General features: G+C 45.8%; 1 protein-coding gene across 1 annotated transcript in view; it reads right to left on the bottom strand.

Annotated features, from left to right (window-relative positions):
- Positions 1-5,846: 5,846 nt before the first annotated feature.
- Positions 5,847-19,901, bottom strand: part of hs6st1a (heparan sulfate 6-O-sulfotransferase 1a) — a 54,817-nt gene continuing 40,762 nt past the window's right edge. The window contains exons 2-4 of the mRNA XM_084568994.1: positions 12,194-12,416; positions 10,363-10,611; positions 5,847-7,149 (exon numbers count right to left, since the gene is read on the bottom strand). Of these exons, the coding sequence (XP_084425120.1) occupies positions 6,823-7,149; positions 10,363-10,611; positions 12,194-12,416 (799 nt within the window). The 3' untranslated portion in view covers positions 5,847-6,822. The remainder of the gene's footprint in view (positions 7,150-10,362; positions 10,612-12,193; positions 12,417-19,901) is intronic.

The following is a 19,901-nucleotide window of genomic DNA, read 5'->3' as shown; positions in this document are numbered from 1 at the left end:
AATAAATCTTGCATTTAGGACAAACCTAAACTGGTCCCTTTGCTTAAAAGTATTTGTTACGTGGTAATGAAAAAGCGGAGACTCTGAAATCCCTCTTACTTTAAAGGGGGGCACCTGAGATCATTTTGTAAATCTTTACCTCGAGTTTGTGTGATATAATTTAGATAGACTGTCCCTTTGGGGCAGATAGGTAAAAAATGTGCCAGACTCCCTGTCTACCTGTTGAGTGGTCTTGATAAAAAGAAGATGAAAGGTACGGAGACGGCGTCCCAGGGTGCAGAGACATGGGTCTTGCTTTTTCATTTACTCGCTCTGCAGCCTAAATTAAATTGGACAGCTGATCCTCCAGAGGGAGCAGTTCCAGGGTTTGATTTAACATTATATAAAAAGCAGCGACATTAATTATCCTGTTGGATTTGACCTTCACTTTGACGCCTCGCGCACTGCGATGCATGCGCTCACACACGCACACACAGTGCAGTGCAACACAAAAAACCACCGCACCCCTGTGAGGACAGGCCAAAAACGTCCTGACTAGACAGCGCCCACAAGTATAGCTAAACCCTACACACACACACACACATGCCACCCACGGGCCCTGTTCATCTGTCTAGAAGGTGACATCTTCAGATGAATTATGGGAGATGGTTGTCATCTTTTCCGGGGTCACATGCGAAATGGCGAACCCGGGCTGCGGGCTCCCTCTCCTCACACTATCACACGTCAGCCATTTTAGAGGTTGAAAGCCTCGACGGGGGACCAAAACGACCTCAATTAAACCTCCATTAATATTAATACATTTTGTCGTTTCACGTGAGTTGCTGCTAATTAAATGTGTCCCTGACTGCATAATGGGGGTCAGCCGGGGTCTCTAACATGAAGCTAATTCGCCACGTTACAGCCACCAAACACTGTCCGAGCCGGAGTCTTAAATACAGCTGGAGACGAGGGCGATTTTGTTTACCATGGTGTTTTTTAAAACGCTTTTTTAATCAGTCGCTTTTTTTTTTGTGCGCTGTAAGATATTATGTTCTCTCTAATTTATCGCCCCTCTGACAGCTTCAGAAATCCCACTTAGCCCTGACCCAAGGTTTGCGTTCTACCACATTTCCCCGCTATCAACATTTATCAGACTTTTATGTTGAGGTTAGTAAGTTTGCAGCGGACCAGCGCTTCACGAGCAGCTGGCCCCGCAGCTCAACACACACACACACACACACAAACATAATAAACACACATTTTCGACCTTTAATAGGATTGTAGGCTTCCTCAGATCAGACACCCACTGGTGTATGTCAGCAGAGCGCTGCCTGGGAGGTTGGATTCTTGAGCTCAGCCGTGTAATATCACGAGAGATGATTTGGTGTTGACCTGAGAGATTAGCCGGACCCGGAGAGGAAGGTCAGATAATGGCCCGAGATGTCCTGTCTAATCATATTTATTTTAAAGCCGAAGGACAAATGTGTGGTCCCTCAGTGGACCGCTCTCTCCTATTTATTTTCTGACAAAACAGGGCATTGAAAAGCTGCAAATTGTTTGTGTATAGAGATTTATCGGCATTGTGTATTTGACGATGAAGGTCTGAGCCGTGCCGCTGCGGGAAATGGCTCAACCGGAGACAAAAATAAAAAAATTAAAAATCTCCATCGCGCCAGCTGGGCAATCCTCCAGAACTACAATAGCCCTGGCAGTGGTGCATGTAAGGGAGGCACTAAGCGTGAACTTATCTGCAGAATTCCACCCTGAAAATAAGCAATAATAACGCCAGAGCTTCTTTGTTTGCATGAAGCAAGCATGGGACCAGCGATGAGGAGCTGCAGCCAGTTTGACCTCCTAATAATGGACTGCAGCCAGAACTCATACAATCAGTCAGAGCTGGGCTCCCGCTGCAGGAGCACTTTCTCTCTCCAACGCGCATCTCACATGCACATGCTCGGCGCAACAAAAGCCGTCCGGGCCCTCTGCAGTAGCGGAGCCATTATTATTTGTTTAGTCCAGCTGCACTTGAAATGACAGGGACCCGGAGCGGTGGGGAGGATTAAAGACCGCGTTCAGACTAGTATGCCATTTGCCAGCTGCCAGAGAGGCTGCGCAGCCTTTCCTTTTCCCTCCCGCGCCCCCCCTCCCATTTCCCTCCCATTCTCTGTTCATAACTCAGGCACAAAAAACATCCTCCTCTTTCCTCTTGTCCTAAATAAAGACTCTCTCCGATTCCTCTCTCTCACACTCTTGTTCTTCTTGACGGCGTCTTCTGACTCGGATCTCCCTCCAGCCAATTTGCCTCCGTCCAGGCAAATTTATGCTCCACCCTGACCTGAGGGGTCAGAGTTGAAGTTCACTGGTGTGCTGATGAGACAAGGTGAAGGCCCCCCCTCCCCTATCAAGGACACAGGAGTGATGTTTACACCGGCCCGAGAGTCGGCGTCCTCTCATTCGCCTACCTGCCACAGCAGAGGAAGAAACAAATTTGTGTGCATTTAAGTGTGCGTTAGCCAGGCCCGGCGTGTCTGCAGATTGAATTAGGCCGTAGATCACCGGCGACAGGACTGAGGTTGTCATTACAGGGGGGGAACAGGCTGCTTTATGGGGTCACGATCCTGTGGTTAGTGTAGGCGAAGGGGTAGAAATGTCCTCTGGTTACAGATTGGCTGCTGCGAATGCACGAGTAGAAGCCTGGAGGGCAAAGCTCCCACACAAGTTGTCAAAAAAAAAATGTATATGTGGATGTTTTTTTCAATTTTAGTACCTTGGATGTAATTTCCTTTAAGAAAAAATAAGTCAAAAGGGTTCATATAAGTGCAGACAGAGTGGGAAACATCAGAGATGATACGAAGTGACAACCACAACACAGTCAGGTCTGTAAAAATGAAATATTTTAATTGGTGGCTTGATGATTCATTTTTGCAATCATAAGAAACAAACTCAGAGAGATGCATACAGAAGGAGAGAGACAGACTCGCACCGATTGAAAAAAAACAAAACAAAAAAACTATCGCACTCTCTTTGACAAAACAAAAAAAAAAGTAACGCTAGCGACACCTGGGCTGCTCCATTGTCACAAATCAAAGGAAAACGCTGTTAAGACATCAGATATACATAGTGATGAGACACAAATATTTTTGCTTTACAGCATTAATTTCTGGAATTACTTCAGTGAAAGGATCGGGGTTAGTTTCTTGTTTTCAGGGAACGGGGAGGATTTTCGAGGACCGCTTGAAACTGGAGCGCCGCAAAATAACAAAAGACTTCCGAGATGGACAATCACTTTTGTTTTTGTTCTTTAATCGCCGAGGCGGAGCCAGATGTTAGTTTGGAGTTCCAAATACGGACTGATGCGAGCAAAAGTGGGCAAAGTGCCTGGAGCTGCAGAGGTTTTTCAGTCTCCAGTTCCAAGAACACAATGACGGGGAAGTTGATATGGGACGAAAAAAAAATAAAAAAAGGGGAGATCTCTCTGTCCGTATCAGTTTCTCCGTCCCTATTGCATTACTCTGAAGGCTACACACAAAAAAAGAAGAAGCGTATTGACTCTGGATATGTCCCAGTGCCTTTTCTCCTCTCCTTCCCGTCATGAATCATCCCTGATTTAAAAGGAGCTGATAAAACAGAGAGAGGCGGAAGGACCCACGGTGATCAGATGAATTTAACAAGAAACTGCAGCTAAACTGTCGCCTCCTGCTTAGAAAAAGAAGAAGCATTGTTTATGACGGGATGTTTTGTGTTATTCATCTGAATGTGAAGGACGCAGGCTGTCTGCACGCGTCCTCTGAACCTGGACTACATTCGGTTTAATTAGATCGCGCCGACACGTCTTCTTACCTTCCCATTTCTTATTTTCTTTTTCTACATTCTCTTGTTTTATTGCTCGCAGACAGGGCTGGCGGATTTAACTCTAATCAAGTCGTTTTAAATCCCTTACTGCATCCAATTAAATGTATTTTGAAAGTAACTTATAAAATAGGATGAACTCCCAGAAGTGTAGTCACTTTTTGATAAGTGAAAGACGCATATTTATAACTATACAGCCTAAAAACAGGATGGACGCCGGGGTATCAGACACATGTAGCTTACTCTTTGAATTTTCATGATCTCATGGTGAGATTCCACTGCAACTATAACCAGATAAGTCCATGGACAAACAATCGTTGGCCAAACATAAAGCACAAACTAATTATTATCAGCTGCTGTCATTACTGCTCAATGTATGACCCGGTCACACTGCAACTCCCAACACAAATCTTAGGGGGAAAAGCATTATTATTTGACCAGCTATCCGGAAATATGTTGTTCTGTGATGTCTCAAGTGATTGCTTTTTGCACAGAATAATAGACTGTCCACAGACTTCCTCTGTGCTAGATTGAACAACACAAAGCTCGGTTTATAAACCTGCAACGGATCTACGCCAGGCGCCGGAACGCTAGTTGACGGCGGCCAGTCAGCTGCGTTGAGTCTCTCTGTGTGCTTCAAACTATGGTGTTTAGGACTCGGTAGCTAATTTTGGAGCGGGAGCTAATAAATGGTGAACATCTGGTACTTTTACTGAAAAGAGAGAGAGAGGACATCCGAGTAGGCCGTGTGCAGGAGGCAGAAGGAAAGTGACATTTCCATGATTTATTTATTTATTTTTTTTATTTTTTTAGGCCAGTAAGAGACATCCAGACACGACCAATCGCAGCTGTTGCGGTCCATGACGTGCGGTTAAATCGTCTGGGTAGGTAGGTGCACGTCAGGCTACGGCGTACCCAGGGCGCAGATCCGACACAGAGGCATAAATCTGAGCCGCAAAATCTGTGGAGTTGCTTTGATTTTATGCAAACGGCTGATCTCTTTGAAGATTGGCACCGGCTTCTGCGTGACAGGTTAAAAAAGACAGAGTTTGGTTTTCACCCCAAGGTTTGCGCAGGGGAAAGCTACATGAAAATGTACAGAGGGCCACAAATACGGGCTGACGTAGATTTTGAGAGTGGAAATGCGTCACACAGGTTGGATTTAAAAGAAAAATAATGGATTATGTTTTTTAGATTATAGTAAATCCTCATATGTGGGAAGGAGACAAGAAAAGGGAGAAGGACGGGACAGGCGGGGAGTATTATTGGCTTGCATCACTGTCATGCTGTCGGAGGGACTTTGCTGCGTCACCCTCCACCACCCCAAAAAAATAAAAATTAAAAAAAATGGCAAGATAATTGGTCATGAAACCAGTCATTCGCAACACTCATCAGGCATCCCCCCTGTCAGTCAGGCACACTATTTACAAAAAGCAACACACAATCCGAGGCATACTGCGCACACTATTTACACACAGAAACACATTCGCCCGCACAGACTCAACGAGTAGTCAGAGAAATCACTGTAGTATAATGATCTGGCGATAATTATATGTTGACTATGATCCCAGTACATAGAGGCACTGCTACCTCGCCCCGTCCGTTCAGCCGAAACGCGCTAATGAACTGCGGGTCGCCAGCGCTGTGTGTGCTCTTTCAGCAGGTGGGACGGAGGCTTGTTTAAGACCGGTGCTTTTACAGCGCAGTCAGGAGGAGAAAGAAAAAAAAAAAATCTAGAAATGCCACCCACTACATTAAGAGCTCACATTGCCATGGTGACCAGTAGTTCCACAGCTCCCATCTGGAGCATTTGTCTGAGTTAAGGTTTCCGAAGCGCTTGCCGCTCACGCTGCACGGTTCCTGGCAACAACCTACAGCAGACTCACCCCTCTCCCTCCTCTCAACTCCCTTTGATTTCTTCGCACCTATGTGAGGTTCGGCTCTGTAATTGGTTGTCATTCTCTGCAGGACCGAGACCCAAACAAAAAAAAAAAAAAAGGAGAGAAAAGGGAGAAATAATGAAGTTGTTAAGCGACAGGAGCTTTGGGAACCTTTAAACAGAAAAACAGGCCACTTCCCTTCCCACCCCTCACCCAAAAGAAGCAAGGCTTCAATAATGGCTATGGTCCATTGTACATCAACCCAATCCATTAGCTTTGACTTATAAAAGAAATAAAAATAAAGAAGGAATCACTTTTCTTTAGGCAGCAATATTGGTCTCAGTGTTATTACAATTCTGCTTTTAAAAAAGCATAAACACAAAAGGAAAATACAAACGAAATCATCCTAAAATGTCACTATCTCATGACTAAAGCGTGTTCATGGGTGAAATGGCTGATTTTTTTTTTTTTTCTCGTAAAGCAGAAAGCTTTTATTACACATCTGAGTCCAACTTTTCTTTCTTTCTTTTATTTTCTCTCTCTTTCGTCTGGTTCAGTCTCTCGTGTGCTCACATCCTTTTTCCTTTTGTTCAGCCCAGCCCCCGTCGGCGCACCTTCATAGCTTTCCCAGTTCCTTTGAAACCGGAGCATCCAGGAAGTGGACCGGTCCTTTTCGCGAAGGGTTTAGTGGGAATTCACAGACTTAATTTCATTTTCTCATGCTCCATATCAGGCCGCGGAGAGGAATACGGGGAGGGGTAGCGGAGGCGGAAGAGGTGGCCGAGAGACCCGGGCTGTCAGCAACTTTTAAAAATATCTCTGCTCAGTCAGTAATGATGATGATGGGAGAGACAAAGAAACGCAGAGGGAGGCGGGGGGGAAAGGGCAAGCAGGCGCTAATAACAACCGGGCAAACCTCAATAATGTGAGCTGATGCAATCGACCAAGCTCAGGTTTCCATAGCAACCCGCTTGGACTCCGATTCTGGCAGCCCAGCCCTCCGGTGAAGTCGGTTTGTCAGTCATTTGGGTCTCCGAGTGTTAAGTGTGAGTGTGTATACGTGTGTGTATTTCACATTACATATGCATGTCCACTGTTTGTTCTCGTTCTGCTGCTACCAGCGGTTGATGATCTGGTTCATGTAGTCCTCGGTGGGGAGCCGGCCGCCCGCCTCCTCCGTTCTGCCCCCCTCCTCGCCCTCCTCCCTCTCCTCCCTCTCCCCGTCTCCGTCGTCCAGCGTCGACACCAAGCTCTGCCGGCTGCGGGAGGGCCAGAGGCCGACGCCCAGGCCGAGGCCCTGGTGGCTCTGCTGCATGTGGTTCTTGATGCGCTGCTGCCGCCTCTCCTGCTGCCTGGTGAACTGGTAGCGCTGCTGGAACAGGTCCTTGGCGTAGTCGTACAGCTCCATGTCCAGCTCGTTCAGCTCCTCTATGCGCTGGATCTAATGAGGAGGGAAGAGAAGGGATATGTAAGTCTTCTTGAGCTGGGTCAGAGGAAGAAAAGCATTGAAGACAGAAGAGTGAGACAGATATCGCCCTTTTCAACCCAATAGTGCCACGTATTTTTATAGAGACTAAGAAACTCTATTGCTTTGGGTTATTCCTTTTCTCATCCTTATAAAACGTTCTTGGAGTATTGATGTATACACCGATCAGCCACAACATTATGACCACAGACCAGAGAAATGAATAACATTGACCATCTTGTGACAATTCAATGTTCTGCTGGGAAACTTTTGGACCTGGCATTCATTGGTGTGGATGTTACTTAGACATGTAACACCCACCTAGACCAGACCAGACACCCCCACCCCATAGCAATGACCCTCCTTGATGGCAGCAGCCATCCCCAGTAGGATGCAGCCTGATACAGGGACAAACACAAAAATGATTTAGGAAAAAAAACATGAAGAACAGCACAAGATGTTGACCTGGCCTCCAAATTCACTAGATCCCAAACTGATCAAGTATCTGTGGGATGATCCACAGAGGCCCCTGCCTTCAACCCATAGGACCCAAAGGCCCCCCACTAGACACCACAGGACACCCTCAGAAGGTCCACGTCCATTCTCTGACGAGTCACAACTGTTTTGGAGGCACAATGGAGACCTACACAATATTCAGGTCATAATGTTATGCCTGATCCGTGTAAATCTGTCTACAACAGTAATACAAACCAAACAAAGAACACATCCTAGTTTCTGAACTACTAGAACGTCCACCAAACCAGGAACTTTTTCGGCACCTGGAACCATCTCATGTGAACTCAGTTTAGCGACTGGTTCCTCAGCGTGAGTCTAATAAAGTTCTGTGTCCTTTGAAAAAGTTCACGTTGTGTGAATAAGCCGTATAACATGACAAACGCACGAATGCCTTATAGTACTTCTACAGAGAGCGGGGGAACTGAAAGAGAACCGCCGGCGGCGACGTGGGAGACAACAGAAACGTGTTTGATGTTCGGCCGTGCCAGTGCAGTGCAGCTGCCGGCTTCACTGGCACGAATCGTCTGCTGCATGCGAATTCAACACGGAGGGGGGAAATGTGTTTAATTAAGAGGATCCCTTTGAAATCTGTGACGGAGCGCTGGATATCACTCGGGAGCAACGTGCACGACAGGGTAAAGGTGGCACTGTAAACGAAATAAAAAACTGGAGGTGTTTGATCGGCAGCGCGAGGGACACCGACGCAAAGAGGACGGTCGGCAAATAATTTAGACGCCAGCCTCAATCAAATATCAAATATGACTCACTGGGATTTTTAAGACTTTAAATGAGCGGGCTTTCAGCGGCTTTACGTGTGGATTGTAAAATATTCTTCTTAAAAAAAAAAAGAAAAAAATGATAATGTATTTATTGAACTATCACAAAATGCCACAAACTGAAACGTTCACAATGTGATATCTGCTCTTTTGTTGTGATAATAATAACCACTGGTCCACCTTTCCCCAGCCTCTGCGAGCTGCATGCATTTTCTCTTTTTTCCTGCAGGGAATTGAGTTAAAGAACTCCCACACAGCACCAATCAAAGTGTGAAGAACATGTTTGAAGCTGCCGTTTTTTTTTATTTTTTATTTATTTATTTTAAAACAGTGACAGTCATCCCAACTCATTTCACAGCAATGTAAGACCGGAGTATTCTCCCTTTCCTCATGTTTTTTCATCTCTTTACCACGTTTTTTGCAGATAATCTTTAACTTTTTGTGCCCGTTGCATATTCATTCGAAATAATGACGTTCATCGGCAGGATGCAAGTATGGAAAGTACTCGTTCTAAAGACGTACACTGATCAGGCATAACATAATGACCACCTTCCTAATATTGCGTAGGTCTCCGTTGTGCCTCCAAAACAGCTGTGACTGAGCAGAGAATGGACATGGGCCTTCTGAGGGTGTCCTGTGGTGTCTGGCAACGGGATGTTGTTAGTGGGGGGGTCTTTGGATCCTATGGGTTGAGGGGAGGGGCCTCTGTGGATCATCCCACAGATACTTGATCAGTTTGGGATCTAGCGAATTTAGAGGCCAGGTCAACACCTTGTGCTGTTCTTTTTTTAGTTGTTCCTAAACCGTTTTTGTGTGTGTGCCAGTGTCAGGCAAGGAGTGTCATTGCTATGGGGTGGGGGTGCCTGGTCTGGTCTAGGTGGGTGCTACATGTCTAAGTAACATCCACATGAATGAATGCCAGGTCCAAGAGTTTCCCAGCAGAACATTGAATCGTCACAAGATGGTCAATGTTATTCACTTCTCCTGTCAGTGGTTTTAATGTTGTGACTGAACGGTGTATGTGAGTGGGGCGAGCTGAACAATCTGCAGCCTAACGGTAGACTTCATCAGATCCATCTCTCCATCAGAGGAGACACGGTAATGATGGGTTTGGAGTAAAAACACCTAAAAGAGCCAGCGCAATTCTTTTTCTTATCCGGGGCAAAAGCCTGAGGGTCAACGACACCAAAAGACTAACTTATTCAGAAGGCTGGCTCACTCCTGGGGTTGGAGCTGGATAATGTGCATGTAGCACCAGAGAAGAGGATGTTAACAAACCTCCTCTCCATCACCGACAACGTCTCCCACCCTCTACTACGCCGTGCTCCGGTTAGCCGGAGGAGTACAATCAGCAGGAGTCTAATATGACTAAATCCTCCACACAGGAGATCCTTCCAACCTCTGGCTATGCAGTTATATAATTCCTCCTCTTTCTGCTGAAGCTGTATAATTTTTACAGCTTCCACAATCTTGAGCAACTATAACAAAGCATTCTCCCTGTGGGGATTTATACACTTTCTCCTCGTTCAGACGACTGTTTTTCGGGATATTATTTGCACTTTAGCAGCTTTTTATCTTTGCACCTCTTTGGTATCTAGTTTATTGACCTTAAATGCTAAGTTAAGTCCAGTGGCTGGACCTTCTGCAAATGTGAGAAGATAATGTGGGCGGTTGTGAGATTAATAAAAACACCAAGAAGGACAAAAACAAGAATTTCTTTCTCTTTGTTGTGAAATATTTGGATAATTTTACCTCTTCAGATGTCAGCGATTTAAATGAAACCATCTGACAAGTTCAAAGGGGAAACGTTTCTTTGACTCACAAACATCTGGAGACAAGAGTTTCCAAACTACGCAATGCTGTTTTCCAAAGAGTTACAGATAAGGACTGCACTGACCGTAGCGTTGTCCAGGTCCACCCCCGCAGCCCGGGTGCTGTTGTATTGCATGAAAGGCCTGATGAAGCGCAACCTGAAGGTCCGCTCGAAGAGGAACTGGGTTTTCCTCTGGTACTCCGTCAGGCCGAAGAAGGCCATGTCTCGCAGGTTCTTCTTGGCCGACTCCAGGAGAAGCTGGGCCCTCTTCTTCTCGGGGACCGTGGACATGTTGTAGCAGCCGACGAGGCTCAGGTCAGCCAACATGCGCACCTGCAGGAGCGGGGAAAAACAAGTGAAGGTTGGTTTCAGTCTGCAATTTGCAAAACAGAATCTGTCTGTGAGATATTCAGTATTATTACAATTGTTTGCTTATTCCTCTAAAATCATTATATAGGGTATCAGACTAATGATTATTTATTCATATGCCAATTATTTCCTTCAGTATGCTATTCATTATTCATGTTATATTGTTATGTTATTTCACAGTTACACTGATCAGCCGTAACATTATGACCACCTCCCTGATATTGTGTAGGTCTCCCATGTGCCTCCAAAACAGTTGTGACTCATTAGAGAATGGACATGGGCCTTCTGAGGGTGTTGTTAGTGGGGGGCCTTTGGTTCCTATGGGTTGAGAGGAGGGGCCTCTGTGGATCATCCTACAGATACTTGATCAGTGTGGGATCTAGTGAATTTGGAGGCCAGGTCAACACCTTGTGCTGTTTTTTATGTTTTTTTTCCTAAACCGTTTTTGTGTGTGTGCCTGTGTCAGGCTGCATCCTGCTGGGGATGGCTGCTGCCATCAAGGAGTGTCATTGCTATGGGGTGGGGGTGCCTGGTCTGGTCTAGGTGGGTGCTACATGTCTAAGTAACATCCACATGAATGAATGGCCAGGTTTAAAAGTTTCCCAGCAGAACACTGAATCGTCACAAGATGCCCAATGTTATTCACTTCACCTGTAACCTTTAATGTTGTGGCTGATCGGTGTATACAGCAATTAGGTGAGAAAAAGTTGGCTCAGTTATGACCCGGTAAGATATAAGTTGCATGGTCGACAGGAAGACAGTACAAGGTTTATTAAAAATAGCTGCAGTCCTGATTCAGAAATCCACCTTTTTACATATAAAACTATTTAACTACATTTCCCAGTCCCAATCCCAGTTTAAATTCAAGCGAACTTTGTTCCAAAACGAGGGACCACTTCATCATATCACAGTACAGCAGAGGAACAGGGCCAGTACACCGTGTGCACCTCAGCCTGCTGCTCCATCATGATGCCTCCAGTTTATGTGTGCGTTTATGTGTGCCACATTTATAAGTCATAGGACCCTGAGTAATAACACCCTCAGGCTCAGATGAGATAAGCCGGCCAACACGGCGAGGTGGGAGACTGAGAAAGCATGAGAAAAGAAGGTGTGAATTTGAGGTGTTTGTGGCCGGTGGGCAAAATCCTGACTGTGTGCGGGTAAATGTGCGAAAGAGATAGTGCATCCTCACACGTGTGCAATTCATCTTATAGCAGGTAGCTTCCTCTTTTTTTGGACGTAATAAAGCAAATAAAAACTAATTTATTTGCTCCTTCAACTCCAACTGAAGGTAAACTGCACTTTTCAAGACTTAATCTCCTTTGCCTGCTTTGTTATTTTTCACGGTGCTGGCTGACCGAAAGAAAAAACAGTCCAGACAGGTGAAGAGATGCAGGCAGCAGTGGTAAATGGTTTAAATCTTTGAGTGTGTGCAGTAATAGAGACTGGACAATTGGCTAAAAAGAAGCCCGGAAGCATTTGTGTGCAACTTCCCATTTCAGTGACTGGCTTTATACATCGGCTATTTTTTTGTTTTTCTCTGTACCTGTCTGTTGTTGGCCAGGTTATAGGGACAGTCCATGAACTGCTGCAGGGTGCACCCCGACCAGTCGGACCCCTCGTAGCAGGAGGGCAGCTCCTCCGGCGTCGGGGTCCGTCCGTCGCACATGTGCAGGGAGGTCTTCCACGTGGCTCCCCGTTGCACGTGCCTCCACTCGCTGAGGTAGCGGGACAGGGGGTCCCTCAGCAGAGTGATGTAGTAGAACTTCCTGTTTTGGAGAAGATGGGGAAGAGAGGGGAGGGAGGTAGAGGAGTGAAAGCAGAGGGATGGGGAAAGAAAGAAAGACGTACGTTAGCAAATTATTACATTAAGTGGAAAGAAAACTGGAAGTCAGTGAGGGGTAGAAACAAATTTAATACATTCAAAAGGCTCAACCTCATGTGGGATGGGTTTTAAAGTGACATTTACTTTCATTTTGAAGTAAATAAACAGAATAAATGAGAAAGTAAGAAAAGATTCTGCTGAAATGTGATGTAATTCTCCAGCTCACCATGTGGTGGTGCTGTTTGCAATAGTTTACTGCAGCAGTTCAATCTACAGCCCTCCTAACTCAAGGCTAGAGACTGAGGTTGTCACACTTAGTAGCTTATTATTTGCATTTACAAGAAGTGGTTCTGTGATGCACAAAAGAGATCTGGGTAGAGGAGTGAAGTCAAATGAGCCGAAGGAGGAGGAGGAGAAGGAGGAGGAGGAGGAGGATGAGAGGAGAGGGAAGGAGGGAGGGCGTTGATTTGTGAGGCAGAGGATCAGGTCAGTGTTCTGGCCACACTGTGCAGGAAAAAGAAACTGCTGGCACAAGCACATCTCACTCAGCAACACACATCTCCGCGCCGCAAACATCCTTATGTCTCCGACTCCGACACACACACACACACAGACGCGCAGCAAACATCCTTCCTCTTGCTTCACACTTGCACCAAGTATCAGGTCTGCCTCTGAGAGATGACTCATCCCGCATCGGAGATTTGGATGGGACTGTTTCTGTGGTGCGTCTGTGTGTAATGTAATGGTGCATAGCACAGTTCCACGTCTCTCCAGAGGAGACACTCCCACCAGAGCGGAGACCTTTCCAGGCCTTCACACTCCAGCTAATTACTGCAGTCTAATCAATCAACACATCCTCATTAACCACACACACACACACATTTACACTCGCATATAACCTGCGTGTGGATGCTTATGTGCCCGGGAGCGATGGTATGGATTTGTCTGGGCGACGGACGCGCGCCGCCTGTCGAAAATACGTACGCTGCCCTCGCCTCCTGGGCTTGCATCACGTCGGAGGAATGTTTGCGGAGAGAATCTTGTGTGCTGACAGGACTCCACGAAATCGCCCGGTTCACACGAGCCGCCTCACACACACACACACACACACACACACACACACTCGTGCTTTCATCGCAAAATCATTGGCTTCTCGCTACAAAGCTCACCCGCCTAGAGGAGAGGGGTGCGCCGGGCCGGACACAAAGCCCCAAGTGTCACACAGAACAGTGGCACAGGCTGGATATTAAGAAGTGTCTAAAACCCACCTCCTGACATCCAGTGGCAGCAGGCAGGGAGATCCCGGACAACAAAACAACTAAACCCTAAATCTAGCAACAGCTGAGAGATGGAGCCTCATAAAACACCCGAACCCTAAATCCAGCAGCGGTGAGGACATCCGGGACAGCAAAACAAATCTCATCCGGGGGGATGGGGGGGGCGATCCCCGCGTAACGAATCAACCACACCCTGAGTTTAGCAGCAGCAGCAGCACAGACAGATCTCTGCAAATGGAACAAATCAAGTGGCAGTGGAGGGATTGTGGACAATGAATCGACTAAACCCTCAATCCAGAGGCAGCTGGGAGATCCCAGGCAACGAACCAAACAGACCCTCAATCCAGGATACAGCGGGGGGGGGGGGGGATCACATCCATAGAAACAAGAATCTAAACTCTAAATCCCATCAACCTAAACCTAAACTCTCACCCCCCTCCCCTCCCAATCTAATCAAAAACAGAGGAGAGGCACAGTCAAACTGAGCCTGCAGGAGACCGGGGTACATTATGGAGATTCCTATGATGACATTATCAGGATTCCTAACAGTCCCCCGAGTGCAGTGTGTGTGTGTCTGTGTGCGAGCCCGCTGTGTGTTTCTGGGTAAGAATACGCCTATTAAATCAGTGATGACATTTTCCCCCCTCTTGGCTTCCATTCCTCTGAAAAAACCATGGCACTGTTTGGCCCCTGCTACAGAGATGGTAAGAGGGAAGGGAAAGAAGGGGAAAGGGTGAAAAACAGGGAGGGGAGAGGAAAAAGGAGGGAGAGAGGGAGAGGGAGAGAGAGAGAGAGAGAGGAGGGGGCGGAAGAGAATTTCAATTAGTTTTCTAATACTGTGAAAGCAGTGAGGGCCCCAAGCCCAAGTGATTTATCAAAGTTATGGCTCCTGCTATAATGAAGGCTCAGGCATATTACCAGGCAAAAATAAATAAATAACATACACGCAAACACACACACGCATAGGATGCAACACGTATACTAACCCCCACACACACACACACACACACACACACACACACACACAAGCGGGACTACACGCAAACCCAAATAAATGATCTTAAACGGCATGCCTGCACGTCGTGTCTGCTGGGTCAGGCAGACTGCAAAACTAGTGCCACGGAGACTTTCTCGCCTTAAAGCCTAATGATGTCTGGCCGTGTCCTCAGATCCCTAGGTAATGATGTTTTCAACCCACACACACATCTACACAAATCTACTCCCTCGCCAACATTTCACACACTCTCTCTGCCTCCGAGGTGACAGAGCATAGCGTATTTTTTTATTTTTTTATTTTTTTTTTGTCCACAGGTGATGTTGCTTATAGTCGGAGCATATGCGCGCTTGTCAAATTAACTTCAAAGCTAATGCGAGCCGCTCAATCTCTCACTGTCGAGATTTAAGAACGCCGTCCTCCGGCTGAGTGCAGGAATTTTGCAGTCTGGAAACGGCACCTTGAAGGAGGCACTTGCAGACTACAGTTATGTAGCAATATCATTTTTCACAATTTTTTTTTTTTTACATCTACAAGAAATGGAAGAAACCTTTTTGTAAAAAACACTCAAAACTGCAATTATATATGATTTTTTATTTATTAAACAGTGCTGACTAATCGGCTAGCCCTTCTCGTCTTACTGATTTATCCTTTCAGCTTTTCTCCGTGATTCTAACTGAACAAGGACACACTCGGTTTCTTTTCGTCCCAATAGTTAACTGAATTCAATAGTGAGGCTGTACGTGCAGGATGAAGGGCACTAGACTCCACTAGACAAAAGCCATAGACAGTATAAAGATGGACGGCGGAGCAGCTCCTCAAAAGTGAAGCCAAAGCAAGTAGAGCTCCCCCTGGTGGCCGACTGCGGTATAAACTCATAAGCTCCACCCCCTCCATGTTAGTGGATGGGAGTCAAACTAAAACACTAAAATACACGTCAAATACATTTTTTTCAAGGATGGTTTCTGTTATTTTAGGTAGTTAATATAATGTTGATGCATGTTCAAGTATCAGTTTCATTTTAGTTAGTTATTTGACGCTATAGAAACAGGATGTGACCTCATGATGACTACCAGTTGCTATGCCAACTGCTCTGTAAAGCGGTCCTGTGGCACCGTGAGAGTTGAATGAATAAGTGCAGTGTATAATTCAATATTTCCTTGTAACTGGTAGACTCAGAGCAGAGCATAGTATTAATTAAACAAAAACACGAGAGAGTCTGGTGGACATTTGGTCGGGTCATCGACATCAGACTGTACCGCGCAGACTCAGGCCACGAAGTCGCAAGATGGTGCCGCCCGTTTACCCCGGGAAAATAGCGTCAGCTTGGCCGATGCAAGGAAGTGGCGACACGTTGTCCATATTTATATACAGTCTATGATAAAAACAGTAGAAGCAAGATAGGACTTTAAGGACTTCTTGCCCTTCTCTTCTCCTACATCTGCGATAAGTGAGAATAATACACTTGTCCGCCGTTTCCACCTTGTCAAGATTATAAATATGGCAGGAAACACAGAATACTTGCAGTTATTCATCATCTTCTTTGGCAGGACTATAGTCAATTTTAGGAGATACTTGAATAAAGCTCAGAAGATTCCACACAGACATAAAAAAAAAACCCAAAAAAACAGCCAGGATCAGCCAGGTCTGACTCTACAGTCAAATGCGAGTACATGTGAGGCTGCTGAGCGTTATCAAGAGGAAACACACAGCGTCTGGGCCCGTTGTGGCCTCTTCCTGCGGGCCACAAATCACCACTTCTACAACCTCCACCTTCTCTCTTTAACCTTTCTTCCCTTTCTGTCGTTACTCCTCGTTTAGCCCATCTCTTATTCTCGCCTCCGCTTCGTCTAGCTCCGTCTGATTCCCCCCCCCTTCCAGGAGTTGGTTTTGTTAAAATCTCAAACTGGGAGCTGTGAGCGAGTCCTGAAGAGAATTATTAATAAAGGCTGGGCTTGCAATTCCACATGTTTTTGGTTACCATTTTTAGTTTGAGCGCCAATTAAAAGAGTAAAGCAACAAGAGAGAGAAAAGGAGCGCGGGAAATAACGTTTGTAGCCCGAAGAGACGGGAGATACAAAGTCTTCTTTTCTCAAGAGAGACAGAAAGGGTTTAGGCGCCTTGTTTAAATAGAAAGTTATGGCTCCTAGTATGATTTACGAAAGCGCACACATGCGTACGCGCCCAGACACACAAACACGGTGACGCCAACAGCGTCCCGCTGTGTAGAGCAGCCATGATTTATTAATAGTCGACGGATGTTTGTCGAAACCAGATCCCCTCAACAACACAGCCCTTTACCACCTCTAAAAATGGAATCTGGACTCAATCGACTTAAGAGTAGAAAGAAATTGGAAAAAGAAAAATTGTGTCTGCCGTCTGGATAACACAATTTTTTAGCTTGCAAAATGTGCCAGAATTAAACCACGTTTGGAAGTTTGGAGAAAGTAAGACTTGAGTTGGGGTTGGTGGTTTTTGAGAAAAGGAGTCGGAGGTTTCCACGGCGCTCAGGAACTGACAAGATGGAATCAAACCTGCATTAAATACGATTTCTTCGTCAAAGTCATAATTAAAACTCGAGACCGTCCTGCCATCTGCACCGGCCGCCAACATGTTGACGCTCCGACCCATGACTTCTCAGTGGGTAGTGTCTTGCACGGCTGTTACGCCGTCATGCAGGAGGTATCATGTCGCTACCATGTTGACATGATGTCCACAGACATCCAGATAGACGTTCCAATGTAATTAGTCCATTCTCATTTGCATGGGTGTCCTCAGTGCACCAAATTAAATGTTTAGACAAATACTGAAACCTGCAACTGCAAATAAAGGACAGATATAAATAACATAGCTAACAGCGTTATAGAAAGGCATCAGACCACCTGATAATACTGAATTTAAACCAAATAATAAACGCCTGCTTAAGATCTACACTTTGATATAGCAAAAAGTGGCTACCTGGATCGATTTCTCTTTTATTTTTTGGAGAGACAGGCAGTGATGGGGGGGAGAGAAGGGTGCCCTGAGGCTACGTTAATTTTTAACACTATATTCTTGGCTCATAACATTGCTTTAATTACTGCAATATGCAGAGTATGCAGTCAGAATCATGTGTGTACTAACTTTTACAGCAGTATGTTATCAATATAAACGTCTCTAAGGAGATTAAGTTGATTTGTTAGCTTAAATGCATACACCGAGCAGCCACAACATTAAAACCACTGACAGGAGAAGTAAATAACATTGACATTGACATTCTAGTGAGAATTCAATGTTCTGCAGGGAAACTTTTGGACCTGGCATTCGTGTGGATGTTACTTAGACATGTAGCACCCACCTAGACCAGACCAGGCACCCCCAACCCATAGCAATGACACTCCTTGATGGCAGCAGCCATCCCCAGCAGGATGCAGCCTGACACAGGCACACACACACACAAATACGATTTAGGAACAACTCAAAAAAATTAGAAAAACAGCGAGTCACAACTGTCTTGGACGGACACAATATCATAATGTTATGCAAGATTTGATTCAAACCACTCTCAACGATCAGGTTTGTTCACATCTAAAAAAAAGACAGCATCGTCGTCACCTGTAAAGTTCAGGTGAAACCCCTGGTGACCCTGACCAGGTGTGTCCTCTCCTATCTTAAGACAGTGAAGGACTCGTGGAATGTGCTGGCTGTAGATGCAGATGATATCAACCACGTCAGCGTGTTTACGTAGAAAAAGGGAGAGCGAGAAGCAACATGTCAGGACTTGAATCTAAGTAGACTGCCACTGAGCATTTTGCGGCGTAACACAGATCCTCACTTGGACGTGCACAACACAACAAACAGGCGGACGTCGTTGGGAGCTGACAGACAAAACTGATCTAGACTGAAAATGGTCCTCGTTTACATCTCCGTCCCCCCTGAAAAGGTGACCTCTCAAGACTAAACTTCACCCCTTCGGCCTCCCTCCCACTCCTGCTCCTGCTCTCCCCTCCTCCGCTCAACCATCCGTCATCTCATCCCGCATGTCCCGGGTGTCTTCTGGCCAATAATGACGCACCGAGACAGACAGAAATAGACCCTCCGGTTCAGACAAGCTCTTCAGGCGTCTTCTCTGCCCACCCTGGCTCCCTCTCTCCCTCCCCGCACCGCTCTCTCTCTCTCTTTGCTGGCTGATCAATAACAGCCTCAGGACCCGGGGCAGGCCGCTGTGGTAATTTGGATTTTAAACACAGAGAACGTACGAGAGACGGAGTGGAAAGGAAAACAGAGAAGGGGAGTAACAGGAGACAGAGGCGACAGTGTTGCAGAGAGGGGACACAGAGGGGGCACGCCGGCGCGAAGTAGACGTCCAGGAGTGTGCGGTTAAATATGAGGACACATGCGGAAATTCTTTGTTCTCTCTCTCGGCGAAGAGGAATCAGACAGCGCCAAGAAGTTACGGCCCCTGAATAGTTTCCATTTAAAACCATCCACGTTTTCTATATATCAAAACATCGTTTGTGCTGATGTGGCGAGGCAAACGTGAACGGGATAAGCAGGCCAGAGTTCAGAATGAAATAAAATCATCTACAAAAAAATCACAAGCACTGCAAACGACAACTCTAAGCTTTTATTAGCAATTAATTTCGGCTGATGAAATGCACACAGAGACAGTTCTTTCAAAGTCTTCCGATTGTCCTTTTGACAAACCATACGTCCAAAAATAAATGTTTGATTTATGACACGAAAAAGGAAAAGCGACAGGTCGTCACATCTATTAGACGATTTGTCACCGTTTTAATATTTAATCAGACCACATTAGTCATCGATCTCATTGTGATTAAGAAGCGTTATTAGTAAGAACTGAAGAAAGGGCCCCGCTTAATACTGAGATGATTGGTTGAATAATTGATTGAAGTATTTTGAAAATGTATTATTATTATTTTTTCCCCCTAAGCAACACTCGTTGGTTTTATATCGCTATTTTATAGTTTCACGGGTACGTTTTGCTGCTTCAGCGTAGGAAAAGTGTTTGACGTTCAAACCACAACATCGACCTTAATGTTTGCGTTGACTTGAGCAGTGACAGAGCGACAAGCTTCAGTATATTTCACAATGGAAGCCATTGGCAAGCTGACATCCAACACTTGTCGCTACATGTCCACTGCATGGAAGGTGTGCT

This window comes from Chelon labrosus, assembly GCF_963514085.1.
Source record: "Chelon labrosus genome assembly, chromosome: 20".
Lineage (NCBI taxonomy): Eukaryota > Metazoa > Chordata > Actinopteri > Mugiliformes > Mugilidae > Chelon > Chelon labrosus.
The sequence above is the reverse complement of the archived record's forward strand: the minus strand, read 5'-3'. Positions and strand labels throughout refer to the sequence as shown.